The sequence below is a fragment of the Acanthopagrus latus genome, chromosome 2 (assembly GCF_904848185.1).
Source record: "Acanthopagrus latus isolate v.2019 chromosome 2, fAcaLat1.1, whole genome shotgun sequence".
Taxonomy (NCBI): domain Eukaryota; kingdom Metazoa; phylum Chordata; class Actinopteri; order Spariformes; family Sparidae; genus Acanthopagrus; species Acanthopagrus latus.
In genome coordinates this window covers 22,326,093-22,354,078 of record NC_051040.1, presented here as the reverse complement: position 1 = coordinate 22,354,078, position 27,986 = coordinate 22,326,093, and the positions used below count along the sequence as shown (strand labels likewise).

The 27,986-nt window shown below is 43.4% G+C and overlaps 1 protein-coding gene across 2 annotated transcripts; it reads right to left on the bottom strand.

Moving 5' to 3' along the window:
- Positions 1-483: 483 nt before the first annotated feature.
- Positions 484-27,986, bottom strand: kcnj5 (potassium inwardly rectifying channel subfamily J member 5). Of its 2 annotated transcripts, XM_037118045.1 has the most exons (4): positions 27,819-27,986; positions 15,578-15,660; positions 12,110-12,983; positions 484-2,724 (listed from the first exon to the last, which is right to left on the bottom strand). In XM_037118045.1, exons 2-4 carry the CDS (start codon positions 15,638-15,640, stop codon positions 2,339-2,341), a joined length of 1,323 nt encoding a protein of 440 aa, XP_036973940.1. In that variant the 5' UTR covers positions 15,641-15,660; positions 27,819-27,986; the 3' UTR covers positions 484-2,338. The 2 variants fall into 2 exon arrangements, with proteins under 2 accessions (XP_036973940.1, XP_036973932.1); XM_037118037.1 differs by lacking the exon at positions 27,819-27,986 and having other exon boundaries at positions 15,578-15,746.

The following is a 27,986-nucleotide window of genomic DNA, read 5'->3' as shown; positions in this document are numbered from 1 at the left end:
GGACTTTGCTGCTGTGCCGTATTAATGAGTGAACTCAAACTGAGACAAGGAAAGGGGGCGACGAAGCTCCCGATGTTATCACTCATATGTGTTCCCACAGCTTGCACGAAGCTGGTTTTGCCCCAAAGCTTTAGTACAATACAAGATTGTTCCGTGCTGATACTCAAAGGTTGCGTAAGTCCGCCTTTCATGATCAGATACAGAACTAATCCAGTTTTCAGGTAGCTTGTGCGCAAGACGCAGAAAGCCACGGGTTAAATCTGTCATTTTGTCACACTACAGCTGATCCAGTGCACTGTGACGCACGCTAAATTAAGATACCTTCCCAGTCCTCGTTTCTTTTTTTCTTTTTTTTTTCCCCGACGCCACGTGCAAAAGAACCGCTCTCGTACACTCGCTCATGCATGCACACATTATCTAACAGGAACATGTTGTTCTTTCGGCCATATTATGTTTATTCCCATGAGAACACACAGAAAACAGATGACATTCCAGCAATGAAAGATGATCTCGCTCTAATGACAAACGTATTGTTTAGCAAATGGAATACATAGTAAGATGCTAAGATGTCACAATGAAAATAAACACGTTAATTGGACAAGCATCTGTAAAAAAAAAAAAAAAAAAAAAAGAAAAAGAAAAAGGAAAAAAAAAAAATTTAAGATAATTGGGGATTGGGAGATTTTAAATTATCAGGAATCTCATTTTTCTTTTTCAACAAATGATCATTTAATATTAATACATTATCTGATAATATATTGTAGAAATCTCATAATTTGCATGCCTAGAAAATACCCTGTATTGTATTTGTATTAAACTTACTCAGCAATGGGAGGCATAAGGGTTTGATTCATGCATGCAAGCTCTGACATGTGTCCTTTCAAGGAAAACTAAAAAAAAAAAAAAAAAAGTAAATAGTGTCGGCTATGGCCCTCACAGGACAAGTGTCTGCTTCCAAAACAGAAGTCACAAGGGCCGAAAACTATATAACAAGTGAAAGGCCCAGGGGCGGTCCATGGAACAGGGCCAAAGTGCAGAGTGAGCCGAGTGTGCGTGGACAAATAAGACTTCAAAATCATAAAGCTAAAGGTGAAATTCAGAGGGAATAATTACAAAGAGGGCAAGTGGCACGGGTGATGGGCTGGCCAGTAACTGAACTCATGAGATCGGACAGAAAACCTGCTTCTGTCGTCACTTAGCTTTGTATGTTGTGGCAAAATGCTGCGGTTGAAAATCTCTCTTAAATGTTCGAAACAAGCAAAACAAACACAGAAGGACATGTGGAGTACTTCTTCACGCTTTGGCGCTCTTGCAATATTCATGTGTGTAAATTGTGCTTTATGTACCGAGGCATGGGCTTGGCATTAATGTTTTAGTTGCTGGAGTGGTGTGGGGAATTAAATCTTTAACCAGCCAAGAAGTTTTCACAATAGTCGGTCATACTTTATACAGTTTTTACCAGCCTTGTACTTATTGTTAATTTAAAACCCCTGAACATGAGTATAAAATGAGGTCCTGGCTGGTTTTTCTTTTGGGTCAAGGCTCCCGGTTTGTTGGGAAGACAACCAGACACACACAACGAGAGCATTTAGGACAGCAGGACCATAAAGATGGTGTGAACACAGAAAAAAAACAAAATCGGATAGTGCTTGCCAGTACATGTTTCCTTTTATAGCACAGTTTTCCCTACATCTTCTATGCCCACTAGAAGCCTTATACATTTTCCTCCTAGGGTGAATTGGCTTTCTGACACAGGATAATAACAACACTGACAGAGAAAGTAAATAATAAGCCCCCACATAAAAAAAAAAAAATAAAAAAAAAAATCAATAACAAGGTTCCATTACCACGCAGAAGCTGCTGTCAGACACATTAGCTGAGTTGTGAGACTGATGCTCTGATCAAATGAAGCTGAATCAACACACTCTAAAATGAGAATATTGGAGTATCCATAATAAGCCCATGGTACTCGTGTCATGGCTACCAGTTGCAGCTCAAGTTTACATTATACAACTTGAGCTGTTATAGCAGTAGGTGGTCATTACGATTATAAAAAGACAATCTGAACCACCAACCTTTAAGTGTAGATATAGATATTGTACGTGTGTGTCTGTGTATGTGTACTTACGTGTCTACAAAACCAATCTATACTATAGATTGACACTCTAGTAGAGGAGTATTGCATGAGTCGGGGAGAGGGGGTGGGGTGGGGCTGGAGACGGATGTCTTGTATCTCCAAGCATTGCAATGGAACAAGCTGGCCATTGACTAAATGAAGCATTTTATTGTCCTGTCCTCTCGTCCAGTCTCTCCTGGGATTTTAGCTGATGTGGCCACATCAGCCAGGCAGTCCATCAGCGAGGTGCGGCTCCTCCAAAGCAGCAGCAGAGCCATTGGTCTCTCCTCTGTCACCCCCTGAATCTCCCTCCTCCCTGTCCTCATCCTGGCCGAGTGGGTCCGGTTTGGACAGGCGGTTTAGGGTGTCAAAAGTATGCATTTTGGGCTCAGGGCTGAGGAGCGAAAGCTGAGGCAATAGCGGCCCCTCCCGTAGCTTAGCAGCGAGCTCCTTGGCGCTGCAGGTGGGGGTGTTGGTCTCGTAGACATCGTGGAAGTTGTTGTAGTCAACCTCGTAGAAGCCCTTCTCCAGGGAGAGCACCGGAGTGAAGCGGTAGCCCCAAAGCACCTCCGTGTCCAGGTAGGAACTCCGCGCCTGACAAGTCATCCCTGTGACAGTCATGGATAGGCGTTCGTGTCCACACGCACGCACGCACAAACATGCACACACAAATCAATATGTAGCACACGAGCACAAGGTATGAACAGCCACACGCACAGAAATGGAGAGAGGTGTAGAAACAGAGAGAGAGAGAGCCAGCGTTAGTAAATTATTCATGGTTGTATAAGAACTGCACACAGAAAGGGCCAAGATCTGAACCTCTATGCTCCAGCTCAATCTTACAACTGCATGCCCTGTGTCAGATGGAAATTTTCTTCATATTCTTCCTATTCCTAGTTGTATTTGTATGTATTTTTTCGGTCTCGCACAGGTGTGACAGTTGTGCCAGCAGAAATCACAGGTGCAAGAGATAATGTGACTGATGGCTGTTCCATTAAGTGCTAGGGACTTTTTAGTCGGGCGAGCTCGCACAGTAAGCAGCCCCAGGAACTCACTCGTCCAAACACATGGTGCTGTAATCACTGTTATTACATCCCGGATTTTCCTGCAACGGAGAACTGCAGATAATACTGTGCATACACTGACTGTGGAACAAGAAAATACATAACAAACAGGAGCTATTAAACACACAGTCACAAATGAGGTATCCTAAGGTACCAGTTCTCTGTTTAGTGGTAACGAGATGAGCGCTCATTAGCGGTTAGAAAAGCTAACTGCTATCTTCTCTCCTGTGGACTCAACATTAGCATAAACAATATGTAAAATAAATATTTATGAATTTGTATATGCCACACTTTAATGTCTGTTTGAGATGTGGAGATAGGAGGAGGGTAGTAAGGAAATGGCAACCCATTTGTATTCACAGGCCGGTCAAACACTGACACTGTGTCAGCCGCCTTCACCCTCATGTAGGGTCGCACAAGGTACCCTTCAGGGTCCAGAGACACCAAACTGATATCAAATACATGATGTACAAACTGTTGCTATGATAAAGCTGCTTTTGCCCACTGATTCAACATGCGCGTTTGGCTAAAAAGCTGCAAGGGGCCGACTAGTACCAACAGTGCAGAACACACCACAAAGATCACCCACGGTCGACCTGGTGAGTCAGGGCTCTTAGTGTGCGATATGCTTGGGGGAGAGTTTCGCCTCTCTGCAGAAAAAAGGCTTTCCAGCATGTCATAAACATTGTCATATGGCTGCAGTTTGGTTAGATTTAGACACCAAAATACTTGGCCCGTCTCCCTGTGTGTCAGCCAAAAAGCTCCACTTAAACGCACTGCCAAGACTACAGCTTGTATGCTCTGTGCCCACGTAGAAGGAAATACCTCTCTGCTCATATACAAATAGTTGCTAGGATAAAGCTGCATTTTATTTATTTTTTTTTAGTGCTGTTGCTAACGTAGCCATTTCCAATGAAGTATGTCTGACAAAAAATGTTGACACTGGTGAGGAGGAAGTGGAGAAAAAAGAGAAACTGCCCTAAATTGGTGAAGTCAGGAATACTACAGGGGGGTTTCCCTCTCCTCCTCCAGTTCCCTTTCGGGGCACTGATCCGCTTACCTGAACAGCCGACAAGCAGCCAAAAAGCGTCTGGCAATGAGGGCGGTCCAGTTCCAATGAGCCAAGGACGCTCACTGATGGCCCTAACAATGCCACACAGCTGAACGTGGGCCGGGTGTGTCCGGGCCATTCTACCCACCCTCCCCACTCTTTAACCTACTTCAGGATCAAATCGGAGTGAATGGAAAGCCAGAGCAGTTGCTCTGTGCATCTCATACAGCCACGGATGGGTTCCCCATTCTGTCTCATGTGGAAGCTAAAAGCTACCTTGCATCTGCATTAATACAGAGAAATGTGACAGTCAGTATTTGACCGCCTGGGAAAGAGAATGGGCTTGGGAATGGAGACATACAGAGTCACATGTGCATCACAAAACTAGTATCTAACTGTCCAGTATACTCTCAACTAGAAACTAAACTCAAACATTCACACTTTCAGCTTCTTAAGGAGATGATCACCATTATCACCATTTCACACAGGTGAAGTATCTCTTTAAACTCAAAACATCCATCTCACCATACACATGCCTAGCTGTTGAGTTACATAATGATCTGTCTCTCTGTAATTGCAAAACATCACTAAAAGCGTCAAGCATGTGCTCTAAAATAGATGTAGATGCCAAATTGATATGGTGTCTAAAGTCACAGTGGAAGGAGGGGCTTTTGCACCTTTTCGTCTGCTCTCCCTCTGGATACGAGTGGCCTAGTTTCCACATTTAACTTGTGAAATGTTTGTTAGTTCTGTGACGAGATCATCAAATACAATATAGCGTCTTTCAGCCCCAGTGAGATGGATTTTCTATAGTTTCTATTAAGGGCTTTGGCACATTGTTTGATGTGTTGGTTTTACAACTCTCAGTTTAGCCAACGCTTTGGAGTCCAAATGCATTAAGTTGTGCTGTGAAGATCTATTAGTATCTCGTCCTATTAGCATTTTAAAAGATGCTGCTCCTAGTTTTGTCAGTTTTTCCTCTGGCTTTGTCACCAATCTCAGTCCAGTTGCCTTTGACTGAATACTCGGAGTTGTCGCATGAGCATGGCGACTGAGGCTCCTGGCAGACACTACCTCGGTATTTTGTGTTTGTATTAGGATTCTATTTATTTAGGGTTTATTGTCGTGATCGGGAAAAAAATGCATTTTGATGGCAGTTATTTCCTCGGGGATTAGATCAAAATGAAAAGTCTGTCCGGGAGACTGAATCAGTGCACAAATATGAACAAATAAGTACCACACCCACCCCCATCTGCCACACACACATTTTGGTATTCAGCTACCGAGAGTTGAAGACATACTTTCCATTTTCCACTGTAACAGTAGTGTCCCTCTACTAGTGCTCAGCTCTTGACCTCAGAACAGCGAATAGACATTTTCCTTTAGCTGTTTTTGCCCGAAAGAGCACACCTTTATTTTCTGCCGCAGGGTGCTGTTTGTGTGGGAGACGCTGTGATGTGTTCATGTGCTTCAGTATTTGACAGGTGGCAGATGAGCTGTATTGTAATAAAAGAGGTTACAGGATTCAGGTTATTCGACCGCCTGCTCTCGCATTTTTTCAGTTTTCGTTTTTGTGACTACAAAACACTAAATGTAGGCCTCATCTTCACACCGGGACATAAACACACAGCACAGAGCCACACAGGCGAGGAGCAGTTCCCACATTTTGTGCTTTATCTGTTATTTCCATTTTTCATTTTACTTAAAATTTAGAAATACAACACAACTCACAGCTCCACCTAAATGCGATGTTTCATTATAATTGCTGATGTTCGACCGTGGTTCTCCAGCAGCCTAAAAGTGAAAAAGCAGCAAACAATTAACAATAAAAAACCGATGAAAACGGATGTGAAGCTTCTCGCCTTACAAACGCTAAAGCTGGGGATTTTAACAGTGTGGAGCTTCATCCAAGAAGCCAGGACACTCTTCAGCTCAAATCAACTGGATAAAAGCAGCAAAAACAGCTTAATCTGGATGGAGAGCTAAAAAAGTTGTCAATCTGAAAAACAGACATTTAGACTTGTAAAACACAAGTGTATTTAATTCCTTGAGGAACGGGTGCTTTCCATTCAAGTGTGTCAGTTTCCCGACCATGGCACTGTGCATGTTAGCTCACTGGCACACCAAAATGGAAAAGGGTCATCATTATGTTATTAGTCACACCTTTGCTTTACTCGGGTCGAACGTCATTACAGGTGTAACTGCTGTAATCACATGCCGCTGTTGCTGCTCCTCATGTCACACTCCATGAGGGCTAATAATCTCCACCCAAGCATCTACCCGTAAAAAATGTAAGAGCCCCCGGGGGAAAGTTTATGTTGCCTCGCCTCAAACGTCATACCCTTGCAGGCACCGGCAAAGTCACAAGCTCATACGTCAAAAGTCATCTCTTTACATACTTTCCATTCACGTAATATTCTGTTCCAGGGGCCAAACTGGCCCTTTTAATTAGTCAGCCACAACACAGTTCTGCTCCAGCCGTGACAAAAAATCGGGGGGGGTTTACATAAAACAAATGATTTATAAAAGAGAACATAACAAGACATCAGTCAAAAAGAAAAGCTAATGGTGTTTTGTAGTGTAACAAGGTCTTGATTCAGTTGTGGTCGACCCTTAGCTTTTAAGGTTATGTTTTGGTTTTACCATCAGGGCTTTTCGCTGACTAAGCTAGTAAGTGGCACGAACACAAACGTTACTCATTCAGGTACATGATACCAAGATGCTGATGGCATGTCTGCTGACATTTTTATTTGTACTGTGTACAACTGGAACTGGGTTAGGAACAACCCTCCAGCCGCAACTACGAGGACAGTCGGGGGGGACAGAGGGCACACAGTGACGCTAAAGAAACGTGAAGGAGAATACAATAATTAATGCAAACGAAATAGCGGATAGCTATTACACAATTGCCTGGAGTTCTCAAAATTGCAGAAGTAATTGTTGCCTCTAGATGGAGCACATGAGACTCTCTACAAACCAAAGGCCACTATTACTTTTCTTGCCAGTTGGTGGCAAGTTGGTGGCGCATGTGAAACTAACCCTAACCCTAACCCTGGAACTACAAGTCCAGCCTTTAACAACTGAATAAGTTGATTGCCATTGACTCCAAAATGACAAATGACAGCAGAAAAGGCAATCAAGTGTCTGGGGGGGGGCGAATGTTGGAATCTCTGCAAAAGTAACATTAAGAGGTCCTAACTTACTGTCAGAGACCAAGCTAGTGTTAGGGTAAATGCTAATCTCAGCATGTAGCTGCTTAGCTCAGAGGATGTTGTTGTTGTTTCCCTAGGAGATGTGGAATTTGAAAAAGTTAAAATGCAGACAGCTAAAGGAAGGGAGCATGCTTAATACAATAGGCAGCCAAAGGTGGACTTCTACTACTGGTGAGTCAGACTATCATTAAACAGACTTTGTGGCTCTTTATGTAACGTATGCTATCTGAAAAAAAACAACAAAAAACGATTTAAACAGTTGTTCTGCTGGTGGGGTCGATCTGGAAGTTTCACAATCAGAGGACTGAAAATTGTGGAAATGTGACTTTCTTTCTGTATGATATTGGCTGTGCTTGGTTGTGACTGCTTTGGATTGACATCATAGTGCTTATATCTTAATCTTAAATAACTTGTCAAAGAGGTTATATCATGCTAATTCTCAGGTTCATACTTTTATTTGGGTGGTCCTAGTAGGATAGGTTTACATACTGATTAAAAACACCGTATTTTTCTCATATGGTGCATTGCTGCAGCATCCCTTTTCACACTGTGTCTTGAATGTAACTCTTTAACTGCAGAGTGAGACATCTCGTCTCTCTTCAGGTGAGAATTGCACATGCACATAACTTAAAAAGCTGGATGTAGCCAATCAGAGGCAGAGTAGGGCAGGTCATGCCGAGCAAGGTAGTGTGATCTAAAATAACGCTACAGCAGTATCAGCTGTATGTATGCTAACTGACACACTGAGTGGGTTTTTCATAATAAATATATAAAAATGTAGATTTATATATCACTGATGCACATAAGTTACCGAAGTAAAGGCTCAACTCCAAACCAGGTGTTTCAGGCAGTGTAGGAGTAGTGTTTTCTATGAGAGAGACTCCCAAACTCCCTTTGGTGTGGACGTTGGGCTTTTTCACTTTGCAGACCTTTTACATGCACAACCATTCTACATATGACAATAAAGATCAAATCCCCAAAAAAGGTTCATATCAAAGTTGGTGTTCAAATGATATGTTAACATATTCATCTTTCTATTTGAAATGACTGATTGGAAACAGTATGTATGGATAAGGTCTCCAATTGGCACATATACTGTATTGCAATTATTTTCTTTTAGGGCAAACTGCTGCTAGTAACCATTTCTAAAGGTTACTTTTCGGCCCTGTTTCTTCACAGATTTTCCTGGGAAGTGTAATACAAAATCAAGAATGCCGACACCCTTGTTTACACAGCAACAATATTGATGCAGTTTGCTTTCTGGATTCTGAGAAATAGCATACAGCAGGCAGTATCTCATACATAAATAATTTACTGTAAAGGAAACAAAGCAGCTCTAAACCTCCTATCTTCAGAGACACTTCAATAATGAAAACAAGGTTTGTTGTCGGCAACTCCGACACACATAAATAGGCCTTAGGCACAGTGGAACAAGCACCAGGAACGTCCTAATAAACTGCAGCATAGTCACTTCTTGTTCAGAGCTTAGAGTTTAGTTTTTTTTTTTAAAAAATGTTAGTTAGCTAACTAAGTAGAACAAAATATACAGGCAGGGTACATAAACATCAAGAGTCCAGGGACCCCTCAGCTATTTGTAGACAGCTGTGACAACAGACAATTCAGTATGGTTGCTTCTTAAGTGCCCCCAGATGATCAACAAATGTTTACATCTGAGACGTTCCTTACCACTTTTAAAATATTTTGAAGATGTGGTTTCAAATTGCACATGTGAATAAGTTGTTGTGTTTGAATATTTGTTATTCTTAAATGTATTCTTGCTTTTTTTAAGATGGTACTTTAATGAAGGCTTTGAATAGGTGTGGAAGTGAGCAAAGCCAAATTTGAGGAAATTAGTAATAAAATGAAATCTTGGATACACTTTGAGAGAAAAAAAAAAATTAAATCTTGCTTTCCATGAAAGCTGTAAACAGCTTTCAGCACACTGTCAGCAAGAAGTGCATGGAGGTCATGTCATTTATTTATATCAGCAGTTCCAAACACAGAAATGTAGCAGCTTGTGAGGACAGCTTGATTTCTGAGAATATAACTGTCCTGCATTCATTAACTGAGAGGATGTAACTGGGAGTATTGCAAGTTGTTCCTGTCTTATGTATTATCATTAGTGCAATAAAGCTGTCATGAAGTAGGGTGGAAGAATGTTCTTTAGGAACTCATCTTGTTTGACTTTTGATTCCAAATGCTGTGGGGAATACCCAACAACAAAAGGTGTTACTCATCCTGAGTCACGATCATGCTTAAAACCAGGCTGACCGTAATGGAGAAATTTAAGCCATTTCACCACCCACTTATCTGTCACCTCCACGGTCTGTGAGGGCATCCAACTTGTGATGTGTTTTACTACATAGTATATAAATCACTTCATCACATTTTGATTTTAAGCTTTTTTTTTCATTCGTTTAAGTTTATGAGATAATGATAATAATCCACTTGAATTATTTCACTTATTTCACGCAATTGTTCGTTGAAAGAAGTAGAAACTACTTGTGAAGTATCTCTATCTGGTTTTATTTTTGGAATATGTTAAATATTACTTTTAAAAAATCAAAGAATACTCTTTGAATTACACAGCATTGGCCATCTATTAATTGTAATATATAACTTCACTGACAGCAGATGCCTCACTTTTAAAATAGCAAGTGTGGGTGCTATGTACTTTTTACAAGTAGTTTTGGGGGATCGTCTTTTTGTTAGTAGCATCCTAATTCTACTCTGTGTGTCAAGTGCAAGAATTGTTATAACACATTTAATTAATGTGATAGTAAAATGAAACCCCAAATGCTGTGATAAGGTCTGCACGAAATGGTTAAAGTTCATATTATTATTACATTTTGCAATGGGAACAATCTTATTTTTAGATTAGAATCTTCAGGTTGGCTGAAAAACTATCAATTTCATGATGATTTGACATTTATTGGGGTCTTTGCCAAAGAAAAATGTTTTCTAACATCATTGCACTATTTATTGCAATCTAATTTTCTTAATCTATAATCTATTCTAGTTTATATCAATGAATCATGCAGCCCTAGTTACGATAGCAAAACTTATGAAAAAAGGTTAATGCTGTAACTTCAGCTATGCCTCACCACTCTGTGAACCGTTCAGAGAGTCTCCTTAAGGTTAACAGGGGTAGGAAGTACAGTTGGGGGACAGCTGGATAGTCAGAACGGTCAAGGACGATGACGACATAAACCCCACATGATGCTGTGGTCTCTTCCGGTGAAGCGAGAGGTGATTTAATGCCTGAGTCAAGTATCCAGCAGCGTGAGCAGGAAGCATGATGACTACTGGTGCTTTCAAGGGGTGGGGGGGTTAAATAAATAAATAAATAAATGAAATAGAGCAGAAATGTTCTGATGCATGCGAAGCCATGCCTGATCGCACTAGGGAGCTTGGTGGTTTGTGCGAGTTTTTAAAAAAGACAATTGTGTGCACGAGACTGAACGCTCCTAATCAGCCACTGTGTCTCATTTACTGATGCAAAGTACAATGATAGGCAATAAAGTAAATTGGTAACATGTATAATGCATTGTATTTAAAATGAGTGGAATGTAATTAGTCCTTCAACAGAGGCCAGTAAACAATGCAGCTTAGGCATACAAACAATGCTTGATTTAGCCAGTAGCCCACAGAAAATGTGTTGGAACAGCAAATTATCAGCGAGCTCTCGGCCATCATGCTGTGCTTTCTGCATCCATCATGTTACAATCATGAATGACGAATGAATGACAATGATGAAGAGGACTGATGTTCCATACACATTTTCTTTTGTGGGTTTTTTTTTTTTTCAAAACTGACAAAACACTGTTTTTAGAAAATCCCTTGTATGACACGTGAACCTCATAATGTGCTGTTATCTCATTTTGATTGTTGAGTTGAAGATGCTCCATTTGAACACAGTCTCATGCTGGGAAACGGGAGCTTTGTGGAACTTTCCAGGTATACCTTTTCACGTCTGGCTCATAAATGGAACCAGCCTGGAGCACTTTGCAGGGCTGATTGGCCTTTACCCAAAACAGAGAGCAGCAGTGTGGGTAGCTACACTTCAGTCATTTTGAAATAAACAATATCAAAGACATAACCTTGAAGTAGCAACAGTGGAAATGCGGGCTGCAACGAGAACTGACCACGAGGCAGTTGGTGCACAATGATATTTTCAATTTCAGTTGTCTGGCTCGCCTGAGGTAAGTTAATACTTGGAATTTTGAGGGAAAAATTTGTTGATTAAGACAGAAATGCAGTTATAGGATCAATGAAAGAAACCTTCCTCAACCAAAACATTTGTTAAGATGCTGTGCACTAACTGTGAAGTGAAATACATCAGGATTATTTATGTCTCACTACTTATCTGGTAATGTTAGTCTCTGTCTTTCCATCCATTACAATATTATCTTTTATAATCTGCGGCACTTACAGGTACTCACTCCTGCCCCTCCTCTCTTTTGAGCCATATATCTCTTCCTGTGATACTCTTCTTTCCATCCACTTATCCATCTTCCCATCCCTCCCATTCAGCTCACTTCCCGCATCCTACATTTCATCCACCTGTCTCTTTCTATCAATCCATTTATCCATCATCCTCACACCCTCCCATACATCCTTTTTACTTCCCCGGACCCCTTCCCTTGATCGCCCCCCGTCTGCGTACCTGTGGCCTCCACCATGCCCTCGAGGATGACCACGATCTCGAACTCCTCCTTCTCCATCTGAGCCAGAGTCATCTCCCAGAAGGGGCTCTTCTCGTTGATCTCGTGAGAGATGATCAGCGGCGACACTAGGAACAGCCGATCGTCTCCCGTGTCGAAGCCGATGTTGATGTCAGTCTGGTTGAGCGGGATGAACTCCCCCTCCTTGGTCTGCTGTGAGCGGATCAGCTTCGCTCTGATCGATGCCTCCACGATGTGAGAGTTCCTCAGGTCCCCCACCCGAAACATCAGGCACATCTTGTTGTCTCGCACCGATATGACAGCGTTGTGCGAGAACATGAGGGTCTCGGCGCGATTCTTTGGCTGTGAGATCTTGACAAACATGCAGCCCACCATCATGGCATTAACAATGGAACCCAAGATGGCCTGCACCAAAAGAAGGATGATACCTTCGGGGCATTTTTCTGTGATTACACGATAACCGTACCCGATGGTGGTCTCTGTTTCGATGGAGAAGAGGAAGGCTGAGACAAAGCTGTTGAGGTTCTCCACACAGGGGGTCCAGCCCTCCTCATCAGCATGCACCAGATCCCCGCGGATGAGTGCTATCAGCCACCACAGAAAGCCAAAGAAAAGCCAATTGACTACATAGACCAAGGTGAAAATGAAGAGACTAAGACGCCAGCGTAGGTCCACCAGCGTAGTGAACAAGTCACTGAGGTAACGGTAGGTCTCTTGCACGTTTCCGTGATGAACGTTGCACTTGCCGTCCTTCTGCACATAGCGCTGACGTGGCTTCTTCGCCGGGTCGGAAATCAAGTGGGTTCGCTCTGTCGAGATCTGAGCCTCCCGCAAGTGTTTAGGAAGCTTCTTCACCTATGTGGGGGGAGGACAGACAAAGAGAGAGGCAAAGTGAGGTGCGCAAGGAGAGTGAAAGAAGACAAGAGGGGGAGAGAGCAAGAGAGAGAAGAGTGGCAATTTGAGGGTTTTTTCCACATGGGTGTGCTTTACAGGAGCCACGCTGATTTATTTTCATTAATATTTTCTCAAAAGTTCTATCGAGTTTGTAGTGGAGGAAGGAGGCTTTACCCTTTTAAATGAGATTTCCTCCCAGCCTTTAGCAAAACCACACGGCTCCGCACTGCTGGCAGGGAGGCAAATAAAATTAAGAGCCGTTATAAAGTCACTGCTCTGTGCTACTCCACAGTGACATTGTGGGTGTCAGCGTGAGCACATATATATACTGGGAGAACGAGAGCGTAAGGACACAGCAAGAACACAAGGACGCCCAGGTCTTTGTCTGTGTTGGCCCGGCTCCAGTGAGGCGATCTGGCCCCACAGCTGTGCCCTGTCTCCCTCCTTGTCCCCAGTGTTCCCTCCCCTCGCACCCTCTGGGACATTGGCAAGCCTGGATAGGAACAGACCCTCCATCCTTCCACAGTAGAGCCTTATGGCATCCTTAAACAGAGCAGCATATGCCTGGGCACACACATTGCACCTATCTAGAGAACAGATTCCAGGCAAATACACTACATGTGGGATTGTGATACTTTATGTTGTGCAGTGTTAAGGCTTCTGCCACACCACCTGCAATGTATTCCCCCTTTGTAGTTTTTGGACAGACACGTTCATACGTACGTACGCCTAGGAGGACACAGTTGCAGGGCGCCTTTCGAACAGGGCAAGGACACGCTGACAGCAGAGTGACACTTTCCAATCTGAGTTGATAATTGAAATGCACGGTGTCAAGGCAAGACAACAAACCCTGGTGTCCTCTGGATCCCTTGCTGCTAATGGGACACCCGTGATCCACCTCTCTCTAGCATCACGCTCACCAGCAAAGTTATGTCAAAGTCTGTTGCGGTTACACCGACCGTTCCCCGGCTCTATCACAAAGGCTATCACTCTCACAGTGCATCCAGGGAAGGATATAGTCTGAAGAACCACAACATCCTTGCAGCGCCTTCGATTCTGGAGCCAGGATAATAAAATCTGTCAGACAGGTTTATTCAGGATGGTTTCCTTGAGATGTCAAGTGTTGTTTCACTGCCGCCCTGTGTAGGTGCACATTCGGTCAGGGCAGTATTGCACAGTATTGAGTTTTCAGATATTGATTTGAAGTGATCCCTGTTAAAGGGACATTTTGACAAAGAGGAGCTGAAAGACAATTCTTATTGACCGGCATCGCAATTAGTGCCTTGATGACGATGCACTCACTAAATGTCAATGAGCTCCCTCATTGCCAACTGTGCTCAGGGAGACTGGATCAAATATAGATTCGGCGCTGTCAGTCCACCATTTCTTAGAGTGCAACTTTAACATGGCAACGTCGGTTAGCGTACACAGTTGTTTTTCCAAATTGTGGTTAATCGCTATAACACCTCTTTTAAATGGACGACAGCCAAAATATGCCGGGGTTAATAGAGTGATAGATGAAGCTGTCAAAGCAGTGCCGCCCCAATCTCTGGCCTTTGTAGTCAATACGGTCTATGGGGTTGATGGTCGATAAACAAATTCATTAGTTCTCTTGGCCTGGCAGCAGTAAGCGGTGGGTGCTTTCACTCGCTGATCCTTTCTGGCTGCGCTTGGGTAGACAGCATAAGCCCCAATCAGCTGGGGAATCAGGACAGATAACCAATGCAACTCCACCATCCGTTATTGGGAGTGAATGTGGTGTCTTTTCCCCTCCTGCACCTACTTCCAGTGCTTAGTAAACTGAACTATGTATTTATCTGAGCTAAAGAAACAGGTTTGGTTACATTTTGTTGGCCTTTATCTACAATCTGCGCTGTGTATTTAATCTATAATGGATCCATACAGCTTATCGTCTGTATATCCTTTTTATCACACCTTTCTTAAGAGCCATCTAGTAGTAACTCTACCCCCTATCTCTGTATCTCCTCCATCTCTTTTCACGTCCTCAGCTCTCTCAGTGGTCTTCAATTACCATTCAGACCCCCCCACTCTCACATCCTCTCTCTCATGTCTCACACTCAGTACGTTTACATGCTCAGCTGAGTCAGATTACAGCCATAGTTCGACTGTGCTGCTCAGTCGGACAACTGCAATTGTCCGAGTGTACATGCCGGTGAGAAAATAGAATTATTGGCCGAGGCATGTCATCCCCCCGCTACGATGGGTGGCGCTGTACCCATTTCAACTAGTGGTAATAGAGCCAACTCCGGGTGACCTCTTTACGTCACCAGCAACAACAAATTCTGCCTCGGCATTCGAGAGCACGAGTTATGCGACTATCAATTGAATGATCTAGGTGTTTTAATTAACTATGACAAATCTGAACCGGTCCGGTTTTAGTCAGACTAAGGTGTGTACGTGTATCTTAAAAATCCAGTCTCAATCGGACTAACCCATTAATTTAGTTTTCTCGAGTGTCACGTAAACACACTGACTTTCTCTTCCAGCTTTAGTGATCAGTGCAGTGGACGATCAGAAGTGGCTGTGCAGTTTACCTGTGCCGGTGTTACTCCTATCTCCATGTTGTGGTCCATGAGGACTCGAGAGTCTCCTGCCATCCTCAGCTGAAGCTCAACACCTGTAAGACATAAGGAAGCAGCTGTTAAACTTTGCTTTTGAAACATACACATGCTTTTGTCATTTGCAGCAGCACAACAAGCTTTGGGTCATAGATCACCAGACTTCGAATGGACCAATACAACAGAGAATTAAAGTCAAAGCTTACAGTGCCCTCCGAGCATGTACAAGCTTTATCCATTAGACCCCTCAACCTCTCAACCCTCAGCTATCTAAATTACACATTTGCTTTTGGAAAGTGCATACGTTATGTCGACGCTAACAATGTTGTGTTGATGCATGGTGCAACTCCCCCAAGCACATTATTTTCTACCTGTCATTTAAATTGCTTCAATTTGTCAATATGTCAATATTTGCCAACTGCTATAATTAGAGTCTGCTGAGGTCCGTGAGGGCAGTTTGATCTATACACTTTAAAAGGTCAAATATTCAACCGAGTAAGATGTTTTCATTTGTCTTGGTTGTGATATTTTGTGTTAATGGTGTCAAGGATTGTACATCCTTTACAGGGAAGTTACTGCTAATGACTTCTCACTGGTGAACTCAAGGGATAGCATTATAGGGTACTTAACGGATATCGTACTTTATTTTCATCATGTACTGTTATCAACGGATACAGCAATACAGGCAAAGTTTTAACAATGTAAAATAAAGGAAATGCAAAAGTCTCTGCTACAGTCTCCAATAGCCAGATCTCCACAATGTTTTGTCACCATTGGAGATACGTATATAGTTGCACCACTTGTGTACAGGGGAAGAAACGCTCTGGCTTGTTTGTATTTCTTTAAACCAAATACAATCGACTTGGCCTGAGCTAAACCCAGGATGCAATGACGTTGGCCCTGCAAAATAGTGTTATTTTGTTTTGTACAAGGTCTGGCATGAAAACAACTGAATCACAAATGCTAGCTGTGATCATACCATTAGCAACCGGGGGTGGGGTTAGGATAACTGTTACCATTTTCAGCATGTCAGATGTTAGCTTGGAGGTTGTAATCCTTGCTTCCCATCGAAGCGGGGATTGTGAAAATAGTAAGACAGATCCCAAAAGAAAGGTTGGAGTAAAGTGTCAAATAGGTGCTCAATGTCCGGCGTATACCAACAGCATCTGGTGAGTTACACTGCTCTGCTCAGTAAAAACTGCCCTTGAGACTCTCCTCTCTCAATATCATTCCCTTTTATGTAAAATTATAAAAATAATCACAATGCCAAAAATCACACGCTTCTGGTGGACAATCACATGCAAGACAATTATATATGAAGCTTAACATCAGCTGGAGCAATAGTACAGCTTTCTTACATCCATCATGTGGAGGTCACTCAAAAGGACGTGTCGAATGTCATCACTCCAACTTTCATGCTTTCACAATGACTGAAACTGGGTTCAGTTCAGCTCTCACAACACAGTAGTGGAGGTGTGATGATTGAGTGTAGCAAATAATTTAGCCCACATAAGTTCTGTTTTTTTATATGTGAACATATGAACACAGGGAGACAACATTGTTAACCACACTATCAGCATGTCCAGGAATGACAATGGAGGTCTGTCTGTCTGCAAGTCCACCAATTTGGATCAGACTGGAATATTTTGACAGCTATCACGTGAATTGCCAGGACATGTTTCACAGAGATTGCAGGTCTGACTTGCACTGGCTTTTGTGATCCTGACTTTTTATCGCACTCCATCTCCAAGCTGACAATAATAATATAGAAGGAAATATCTTGCCAGCGTTTGGATGGATTGCCATGTAATTTGATGCAATATTCAACGTCTCCTGAGGGTAAATTCTAGTGGAAAGCACACTGGAAATGTCAAATAGGTCAGACTACCATGTTGAGTTATATATCTTTAAACTTGACTTAAAGTTACGATCAAAATTGTCATGAAACAAACAAGCTGAATTTGCATGTCACCACAATCCAAATCAATGCTACTTGTTGACCTGGAGGTGTGGCTGTTAGCATGATGTGATTTGGTCTATACAGTTTACACTAATACATTAAAGATTCCATATGTAAGAATTTTTGCCTGAAGCATTCAAAAATTTACCAAAATCATCAACAGAATATGAAGAAATAACACTTCTGATATCATGTCGCAGTGTCTACATTGTGCTATAGAGATATCTACTGAGGTCAGCATGATAACCAGACAGCTCACAGCCAGCTTGTACCTCAAGGTGATAGTCCTGTTAACATCACCAAGCCTATCCTGAACCTCCAAGCTTCCAGTTACTGCAAAGTCAGCTAATACAAACAATAGCGGCACAGCTAAATGAGTCATGAGTGGTTAGCAGTCACTCTAGTGATATGCTGCCCCCTATCTGTCTGTAGTATGTATGAGTTTGTCTTGTTGATGAGGATAATTTAAACCCATTTGCAAGAGAGTTCTCTGACAATGTGTTCAACTTGTTTTCCTAACTATGTTCGTAGCAACTACAGAACAATGCTCACCTTGAACATCCTGTTCATTTGCACATTTTCATTTGCACATCATTCTTGTAATTGTTCACTGCCAGCTGGTCTGCTCCTTTTATCCTTTTACCCAAAAAACAGATTGTGTATATATATTTATATTGTATAGTTATATTTTCTACTTTTTAAAATAGTTTATATCGTTAATTTGTTATATTTTCTATTCTTTAAATAGTTTATATTGTTAATTTGTTATATTTTCACTTAATAGTTATTTGATGCATGCACCAATATCACCACAACAAATTCCTCGTATGTGTAACATCGTACTTGGCAATAAAGCTTTTTCTGATTCTGATTCTGATTCTGATTCTGATAGATGCACCAGCTGGTTATGGAGAAAAAAAACTATGGTCATGACTGACTTAATCACGGGTTAGCACATGAGCTTCTGTTGCCTAAACCTAACCACACACGGGTTGTAGCACGTGGGACTGATGCAAAAGAAGCACTTCCAAGAATAATCTTTCACTAAAATTAATGTTTGGTAAACCAGATCAGTTATGCTCGATTTATTTTGTACAAGGGCCTGTCGCACTCGACAATACGGCAGCACAGTCAAAGACGGGTAGATGCACTTGCAGCTCATTCTGTCAACATGCGCCCAATGCTGAATTAAATATTAACACATGAACGTTGAAATATTAATTTATATTTGAAGTCCAATATGACCACAACATCCTGCATGCGTGAGAAATACATTTAAGTGCATGTAAAGCTATTTCCCGTGCTTCAATTGTAGAGTATCATAGGAGAAGTTAAAAAAAAAAACATACAATCGCAGAGTGTGTACCTAATGTACTACAATTATAATAAAAGAGGATGATAAAAGGGCTGCATTGAACTGCTGGACGACCTAAGTAGAGGATTAACTGCTAACATCACATGGGAGATGACCCAGTGTCCACTGATGGCTAATTTGCCTGTACAATGAAGCAGGCTCAGCTGTGGTGCTTTTAACAGCTTCATTTTCCCAAAGAGCATGCTCATCATTGCCAACATCGCCAGTTGTTTTCGACTGCTTGAGCCTCCCCCCCTACACACACACACAAACACACACACACACACACACACACACACACACACACACACACACTACTCTTTATATACTGCTCCACCACGGCCTCAACCATCCTCGGTGGCAGTGAGCGCTTTCTTAATCAGCGGGAGACAGAGAAGTAATTACTTAGTGTCACAGGAAATCCAGTTGCCTCTTTACATTTAATCAAATGTAAAACAAGTGTACGCATTATCTGTGCTGTTGTTTTTAGCTCCGTCGGAGCGACGCGGGCGATGGGCTGACAGTCTGCACTTCGTGTGATGTGGTTTTAAAGAGTGTTTCTCTGCTCCCGAGTTGTGTGCCGAAACAGGTATTTTTAAACATCCGTTGTGATGTGAGGTACAAAGCGATGGGAGAGGTAGAAAGGGAACAATTTCAACGTCTTCTGAATGATGGTGGGATTTAATAACAGCCACTGCTATAGAGGGGAGCGAGGGTGCGTGTGTGCAGGGGGGGGAGTGCTCAGATAAAGCCCTAATTTTAGCAGCAATCTTACAACACCTTCCTCTTACCCCACAAGAGGCAATTAACTTATAGAGCCCTTGGGTGTTGTCTGAAAATCAACTACTTTTAATTTACCAAAAGAACAAGGCATACACGGGGCCTTGTACCCAACCGAGCAGAGGAACATGGGTAAATTACTTTTGCCGCTTGTTCCTGACCTTAACAACATCTGACATTTCTTTGTCATCTGTCCTTGATGTTACTCTATTTGATCGCGGACAAGCCAGGAGAGGGAATACAAAGGCGAGCGTTGGAGAAGTGAGCAGGAGCCGCGTCACAAATCAGATCCACACAGGAATGTAGTGTTGACATTGATGGTCCAAAGCAAAGGGCAGAGTGACGTGACAGGCATCTGAGTGGGGGAAAAAGACAGACAGACGGACAGCAGAGGCGTCGGGACACACACAAAGCCCCCGAAAAACCTTGCCGAATACATTAAAAGGGGTTGCAAGGTCTCGCTTTCTGACTCATTTTGGGTTCTCTCATGAATTAAACATGGCTCCCCAGAGATTTGTGAACTCCAGGCCGGTGTGTATTTTCAGCGAGGCTGTGATTGCGGCGTCTGTTCACAGCAACAGACTCAACAAGCCCAAATGAGAGGTGTTCGAACATGGATACCAGCTGGGGTGTTTTATCTTGGCGCTTTTAAGAGGGTAACAAGCATTTATCTTGTTACTGGGAGAGTGACAGGATGCTTTGGCTGAATTGTGTTTGTGTCCTGATAACACGAGCACTCATCAGTTGCGCTTAAAGCCAAGGGGTACTAGTGAAGCTGGGAACCTGCTTCCTCAGGGATATCTCCAGGACATATATTTTCCTTATTTTGCTGATGCTGCAGGCTGTAAACAATAATCTGCACAGAGCACAGCAAAATGTGGCTTTTTTCCCTTTCTAACCTGTGGCAAGCTCTATAATTTTCCCCCAGGGTCGGTATTGTACTGAGTAGCACTTGCTTCATGATTTAATTTTCTCCATTTTCAGAAGTTCAGAAACTTGTCATGTCAGCTCTGTGTGCAGCTCTGAAAGGTAATAGCTGGCTTAGAGCTGAGCCAAAACAAGGCTTTTATCAATACCAATCACTGCTCTAATAAAGCCCCTGCAACAGATCAATTACCAGAGTTATAATCCTCACTTGATCACCGTAATTGTAAATGGTTTCATTCTGTGAATTACTTTTTCTTTTTTGGTTCCCATTATATGGAGGTAATCAATTTAGTTTTCCTTGCCTGTGGATAAAAACACTGTTTCCTGCTTGAAATTTGCACCGCCATGCTCGTTTTGCAAATGCTGAGAATGCTGCTTGCTGCTGTCGGGTACAAACTTTGTATCTTTAAAACTGTTCACTCTTCAGGAATGCAAAAATGTATATATATATATATATATATATATATATATATATATATATATATATATATATATATATATATATATATATATATATATATATATATATATATATATACCACCTATATATGCATATTTCGGTAACCCAGCTCTGACCTGACATAGTGCTTATGCTGCTGTGCACGACGGTTACAAATGGCAGTAAGATGTTGCAAACTCAGCAGTATTCCTTAGTTTACAATACAAAATTTGACTATAAGTGGGCACTCATCCATACATTTTGAGGTCACAGCTTGCAGTTTTCTGTCGGTTCATCAGCTACAGTGCTGACACGGGAGAGACAGAGGGAAGACAAAGGGGGCAAAAAACGAGAGCAAAGAGAGGAAGAAGAAGGGAAAAAAAGAGACAAAGGTTGCAGCAAAGCTGAGCTTTTTCAGAGCACTGCAACAGCAAGATATTTAGCGAATCATTGCACCAGATAGATATCTACACTGGTAGAGCTGTTTCAGCTTATCTGCTGCCTCTGTTCATCGGCCATTGAAGTACTAGAACTTTCTATTTCCTCGATTCCCTCCCCTCCGTCACTCCTCCCCTTAAGTGAAAGAGAGTCATGGTTACCGGGCTTGTCATGATTATGTCCGGGGCTAAGATTGGCCCGTAAAATAACATGGCTTCATCCCTATCTCTGCTCACTTATGACACTTTGAGGTCGGGCGGGTCAAATGACTAAAAACGTCCCTAGCGAGTTTGGCTCCAGGCCCAGCCAACGCACACACATATACACGCACAGACACACACACACACACACACACACACACACACACACACACACACAGACTTCATACCATCTCTCCCTCCCACTTCCCCATTGTGCCCGATAGTGAGCTGAGTGTATCCAGTTGTGTCCTTCTCATGGATGACCTTCTCTGGAGTGACACTGCTGCACCGAGACGTTCGACTCACACTGGAGAAACAATTTCCCTAATGATATGTCCAACTCTCTCTCTCTCTCTCTCTCTCTCTCTCTCGTTCACACACACACACACACACACACACACACACACACACACACACACACACACACACACACATTTTTTTCTCACTGTCCCTCATTCAGTCTCCACCTCACAGTACATTTCGTACACACCATTAGGAAAAAAAAAAAAAAAGAAAGCACAGTTGTTCAAGCCACGAATAGCTACTATTACGACAGTGTTTTATTCTTCTTTAAAAAGTCAGTGCCAACACTTTGATATTTGCTGTTGAGTGGGGCTTAGATGGGATTAAATCCCAACACCTGCTGAAGCCAAGCAACACCCTCTTCAACCACGCTGGCCCGGAGCACGAGAGACGTGATGGAAAGAGACGGAGGGCCGAGATGTGAGATGTGTGAGGTTGGGTGGCTGGGCACGCTCCCCAGCACCCTGTTTCTTTTTCTTATCAGGCGTTTCTGTCAGGTTCTTGCTGTGATTTATGGCTTCAGATCTCGGATTCCCAATGCCACCGCTCTGTCTAAGAAGGCAGTGATGGCTGAGCAAAGGAGCGGAGTGGAAGAAAGAGGGGAAGTATGTGGAGATGAGCATAATAATCTGCACTGATCATGGCATTGCCTCGCAATGCATTTTAAACTTTTAAACACAAGTTATTACAACTTGAAGTCTTCTTGACTTGAAATGACGAGCCGGGTGAATGTAGTGGACAGGGTTCAGTCAGCTTGTGAAAGAAACACAATCATGACTTCCCAGCATGCATTGTTGAGGGTTAAAACTCTCCTTCCTATTTTATAGTTTGGAGCAAACGTTAGGAAAAGATACTGAGTGTTTTTAATCGGCAGCATCTCGAGATAAGTCACGCGCATTTGTGTTTACAATAATCGGAACGCTGCTATGATAAAGGTCAGGCCGGATTTGGTCTTTCCGCCGCCTCCTCCCCTGATACTTCTACAATTTACAAAATATCATCTGGTAGTGGCTTCAGCTTTAGACCAATGCTGATACGAAGTGCACTGATGGGAGCACCTACAGGCGGGGCAGCAGAAAGTCTCGGCACCTGCACGGGACAAGATGATCCCACATATTGAGTTGACTCAACTAAAGAAATCTATGACTGAGTTAAGTTATGTCAACTAAGGAATTTAAGCACAACTGGATTAATATCGCGTTTACATGGAGAGAAAATGAGTGTGTGTGAATGGGTCAAGCATTGTAAAGCGCTTTGAGCAGCCAGTAGACTGGAAAAGTGCTGTAGAAATCCAAGTCCATTCACCGTTTTTGTGCAAATTAGAATAACAAAGTGTATCACACATGTTGATGTCTAACTTAACTTTTGATGTGATAACTGAATGAACTCACATGGTTTGAGTGGTTTGCATCCATGTAATTATTCCATTTATTCACACTGACTCATTATGATAGAAAAACTTCGTGACACTTTGAGCTTTAATAGAATTAGCCGGGAAACCATTTTAATGCACACTTATTTTTGTGTACTCACATGCCTTTACTACATCAAGATGTGGACTGTAGAACTTAGTTGTAAATGTGTAGTGCTTTTAAATACAGCTAGCTATTTTCACTGAAGTAAAAAGTCGACACTGATTGGTCATAGTCAGATCCACTCACACAAGCCCGCCCGCATCAGACTCAGTACTATGGATACTGCGTGTGGTTCATTAATCTTCTTCCTCACCTCACTGTAGAGGACAGGACAGCAGGGGGAGGATGGGACGGGAAGGGGATGGGAGGCCGTGAGCATGGCGAGGCGGGGTTTCGCAGAGCCAGGCGGCGCATGGCAAATTCTGGGGGAGCCAAAGGTCAAGCGGTCTTGATTGGGATTCCTGACATGCTTCACTGTGTCCCCGTGCCTGTCCCCTTTGAGGAGCCTCCTTCTCTACAGTCATCACATGCCACGTCAGAATAAAATGAGATTACGGCCCCACAGCTGCATGTTAAAAAAAAAAAAAAATCCCCGGACCAGCTTGTTTGGCAAAGAAGCTGAGTAAAGCAGCCTTTTACTCAGCACCGTCTCTGACAAGGTGTCCTTTAGTGATGAGCTTAAACCACCACCGGCGACAGTAGAGATGACACTACCTCTTTGAATGCGAAGCAAGATGGTGTTGGGGGGAAAAAGTGCACAGCAATCCCTAAATCTTAAAAAAAAAAAAAAAAAAAAAAAATCTTTAAAAGAGGAGTCCTGTCAAATAAAAAAAGAGGAGAAAAAAAACACGCTGTCACTCCTCAGGCCTTATTAACCACACCGTATTTCTCTTTTCTACTCGTTAATGAGCTGCAAATTTACAGGGATGTGACTCCCCCGGGTGACGGATGCTCACGCTTCATAGACGCTTACATAAAACCTGGATAAAAAAATAAAAATTAAAAAAATCCCTCCAGATGTAGAGGAGACATGAACGTGTTTGCTTCCTACGTCGTAATGATACCGCAGTAATAAGCTACCTCACTTCCTTCATCAAGCGTCCGGAATGAAGTGTGTGCACGTGTTGAACGTCCTCTGTGTGCAGTGCACGTGAAGCAAAATTGTCCTTGCGCCATACAGTGCTGGGCTGCCAGCGTGTCTGTGCATTAGCGCAAGCAAATCATATTCGTGGCCATTTGTTATACTGCCCAATTAAAGTGTCTGTTGTGCATTTTTTTTTTCCACATCCCAATATCCAAATCAGCCTGTGTGTCTGACAAACACACCCTCTATGTGAATGCAGGAATCCTTCAACATGGTAAACATGAACCCTCGTGGGATTTCGTTAAACTTGCCTGACTTGAATCCTTATCAGCTGGACATCAGACATCAGTGCATCTCAACCATTGTGGGCCTTGCTTAACAAAAAAAACTAAAACAAAAAAAGGGCAGATGAATAGTATAAGGGACCCTCCTTTGTTCAAATAACTCCAGATAACAGCTGGTTTTAGCCCCTCTGGCTTGCCTAGGAGCAGGAAACACTGCAGAACTTCCATTTCGCCCCACATCACCTGCTGACTGATAAGAAGATGGGCTGGAGATTCTTGGGCGACATTTAACCTGGACATGGGATGCATACCGGAATGCAATTTCATGCGATCTGTGACAGATTGAATGAATAGTCTACACGTGAACTATATTCCCCGGAAACGTATACACGCTGGTGATGATGCTGACTCCGACAATCAGCCAGTTTCGCGCATTCGTTGCTAGAAGAAGGCATCCACGAACGCGAAACCCCACAGGGCCAGCAAACTGTATTCTTCTGCCTCTGTTTCAAATCCATGACAGTGGGACTGAGAGAGGTGTGTGTGCATGCATACACTTTCATATCCAGTAGTGTTGGTGTAGCTGACATAGAGTCAAACAGAGGACGAAGGGGCGATCTCTGAAACAGTCATCCCAAACAGAAGGTGAGACGAAGGTTTGCTTGTGCTGCCTGCAGGCCGGAGCACGCACTGTATCAACTTTATGTGTGACAGGGCCGTGCATCGTGAAGTCCTCGCTGAATCAGTGAGTGGGCCTCACCATAAATCTGGCACACAAGCGTCTTAGGTGACACTTTAAAAACACAGTAAACACAGAGGGTCGAATCTGCATTGGTCACGGATTTATGAGAGCATAAACAGAGCGAATTCCCTCGGAGGGGGTGGGGGCGGGCGACAAGATCGTGTCAGAGATTTTACGTTTCTTGTCTGTTTCATGCAAATGACTAGAGATTGGATTGTATTCACAAACAGTTCACAAAGTGCGTGGCTATGTCTTTTGAATCATACACAAAGTTGTTTTTCAAAGGGGGGAAAGCAGAACAGGGGGGACATTATGTGTACATGACAACTCGTCCTGTTGCATAAATAACGCATCTTCAAGAAACGCTGTATTTTATGCACTACTCTGACATGCACACATTTTCCAGGGCACTAAATAAAAAAAAAAAAAGCAAAAGGAAAATATTCGCGCCTGGCTAAGCTCTTGACACAAATGCGCCGCTGCGGTATTAGAGAATGTGGATCTGCTTCAAGAACTGAGCCTCAACCCCCCACCCCACATCCCCTGGAGACACTCAGTCTTGACTAAATAAACAGATCCAATTAATTATTCACAGTGTCTTCTCTTTTGAGGGCGTCCTGCTGAGAATTACATCTGCCCTTTGCCCTCTTTTGTCCACTTGTTAGGGAGATCAGGACAGGGATAACAACAGAAGTGCAGCTACAATCGGAGCGCTGATAATAAGGTCAAAAGGCCGGCCATCAAAAACCATCACGTCTTTCGCCGTTCGCACTTCCATCCACGCTCTTTTTAATGGACGATAACGGGCCAACCAGCAGCGACTGAGGTCTTGGTATCATTAAAGTGATACAAGTGGCCCCAAGTGAGGCAAGCAGGCAGGTTGTTGTGCTGCAAAACTCGTTCCGTCCGACTCGGCTCCCTTTCCCTGTTCCCCTTGAGTTAGAAATGTGCTACACGCTAGAAAACTGTGGTTAATGATGGGAGCGGAGATGGCTCGCACATCCTACACGGTGTGCCCGAGCAAAAATATGAAATAATGATGCCTGGGTCCGCTCATCGCCTTGACATTCCTCCCGGTGAGACAATACCAGGAAGGACGGGAGCCTCAGGGTTGGGGGTGGGGGACTGTGCTCGATTAATGTGGCCCCCGAGCCCGCTGCACTGTCATCAAAGTTTTACAGCAACAACTCTGGAGGAGGCGAGTGCAGCCAACTGCAGCTACAGTAGATGAGACTATGGCGCTGTACATCAAGACATTAAAGCTAGCAGCCCTAATCCCCCCATACCCCCCCGAGCCCACAGAGAGTGTTTCAAGGGAATCAATATAAATGATTTCCTCTCAGTGCTTTTGGTGTAGCCTGCAATATTCACGACCACGTCGCAAAAAAACAGCCATCGCCACCGCACCGTCTTATCTCCCGCTTTTGTCGAAACCTGTGAGAAATGAAACGTGCAGGAGCTAAGACACGCTGCGCTGCGTGTCGGTGGCACAGTACCTCCTCCTCCTCCCCACACACACACACACACGAGCTTACAGTAAGACACAGATAGACGCACGTTGACGCCAGGTTTGCTCCCGCTCTTGCTGCGCTTGTAAAACTCCTGCATTGCACTGAGAGAACTACACAGCCTGGTGTGCGAGTGTGCGCGAAACAGCGGGAGCGTTGACAGGCTTTTCTCCGCTTGCGTCAGAGCAATCCATTGCCTTTTTGATCACCCTGCCCCCGCCATGAGGGCGACGAGATGCATGGTGATGATCTTATGTATCTCTGCGGTGACACAGGGCGAAAGGAGGCGAGATGTGATGATGATTAAAAAAAACAAAGGTTGTAACTGGCAGAGAGGAGGAGGGTAAGAATCCAGCCACTTTCCTCCCCCCTCCAGCATCACTTTCCTTTTTCTTGAAGTGTCTTGCATTGTCTCACATCTCCTCCTCCTATCCGTCCTCGCCTCCCCAGTTTTCTAGCTATCTGGCTCTCGTAGTTTCTGATCTTCCTTCAAGTAATGTGCACTTTTTTTTATGTGGCGAGCCACTCCAGATGGGATTTTTTTCGGGGGGGGGTGGGGGTGGTTGGCTGTGCAATGAAACACATAATGCAATCGCAGCGTGTGATGCCATCCACAGACAAATTGAGAGGAGAGGCAGCACGTACGTGGAGCCATGGTCGTGCCATGCATCAGCGGCTTTTAAACCTCCTCCTCCTCTGTTTTTTCGCCTTCCTTTTCTCTGTCTCTTCCTCTGCCTTTTTTTTTTTTGTTTTTTTTCTCCATCAGCGGTGCGCGGGGCTTACCTTCAGGTCTCTGCAGGAGTAGCTGGCAGGCTCCCTTCGAGGCATTTCACAGCTGCTCTTCTCCCCAGGACTGCGCACTCCTTCCCTGGCTTTGTTCAATCAACAACAGCCCTCCTGCCTCTCTCCTGCCACCCAGCTCCTTCTGCTCTTCACCGCTCTCTATCTACT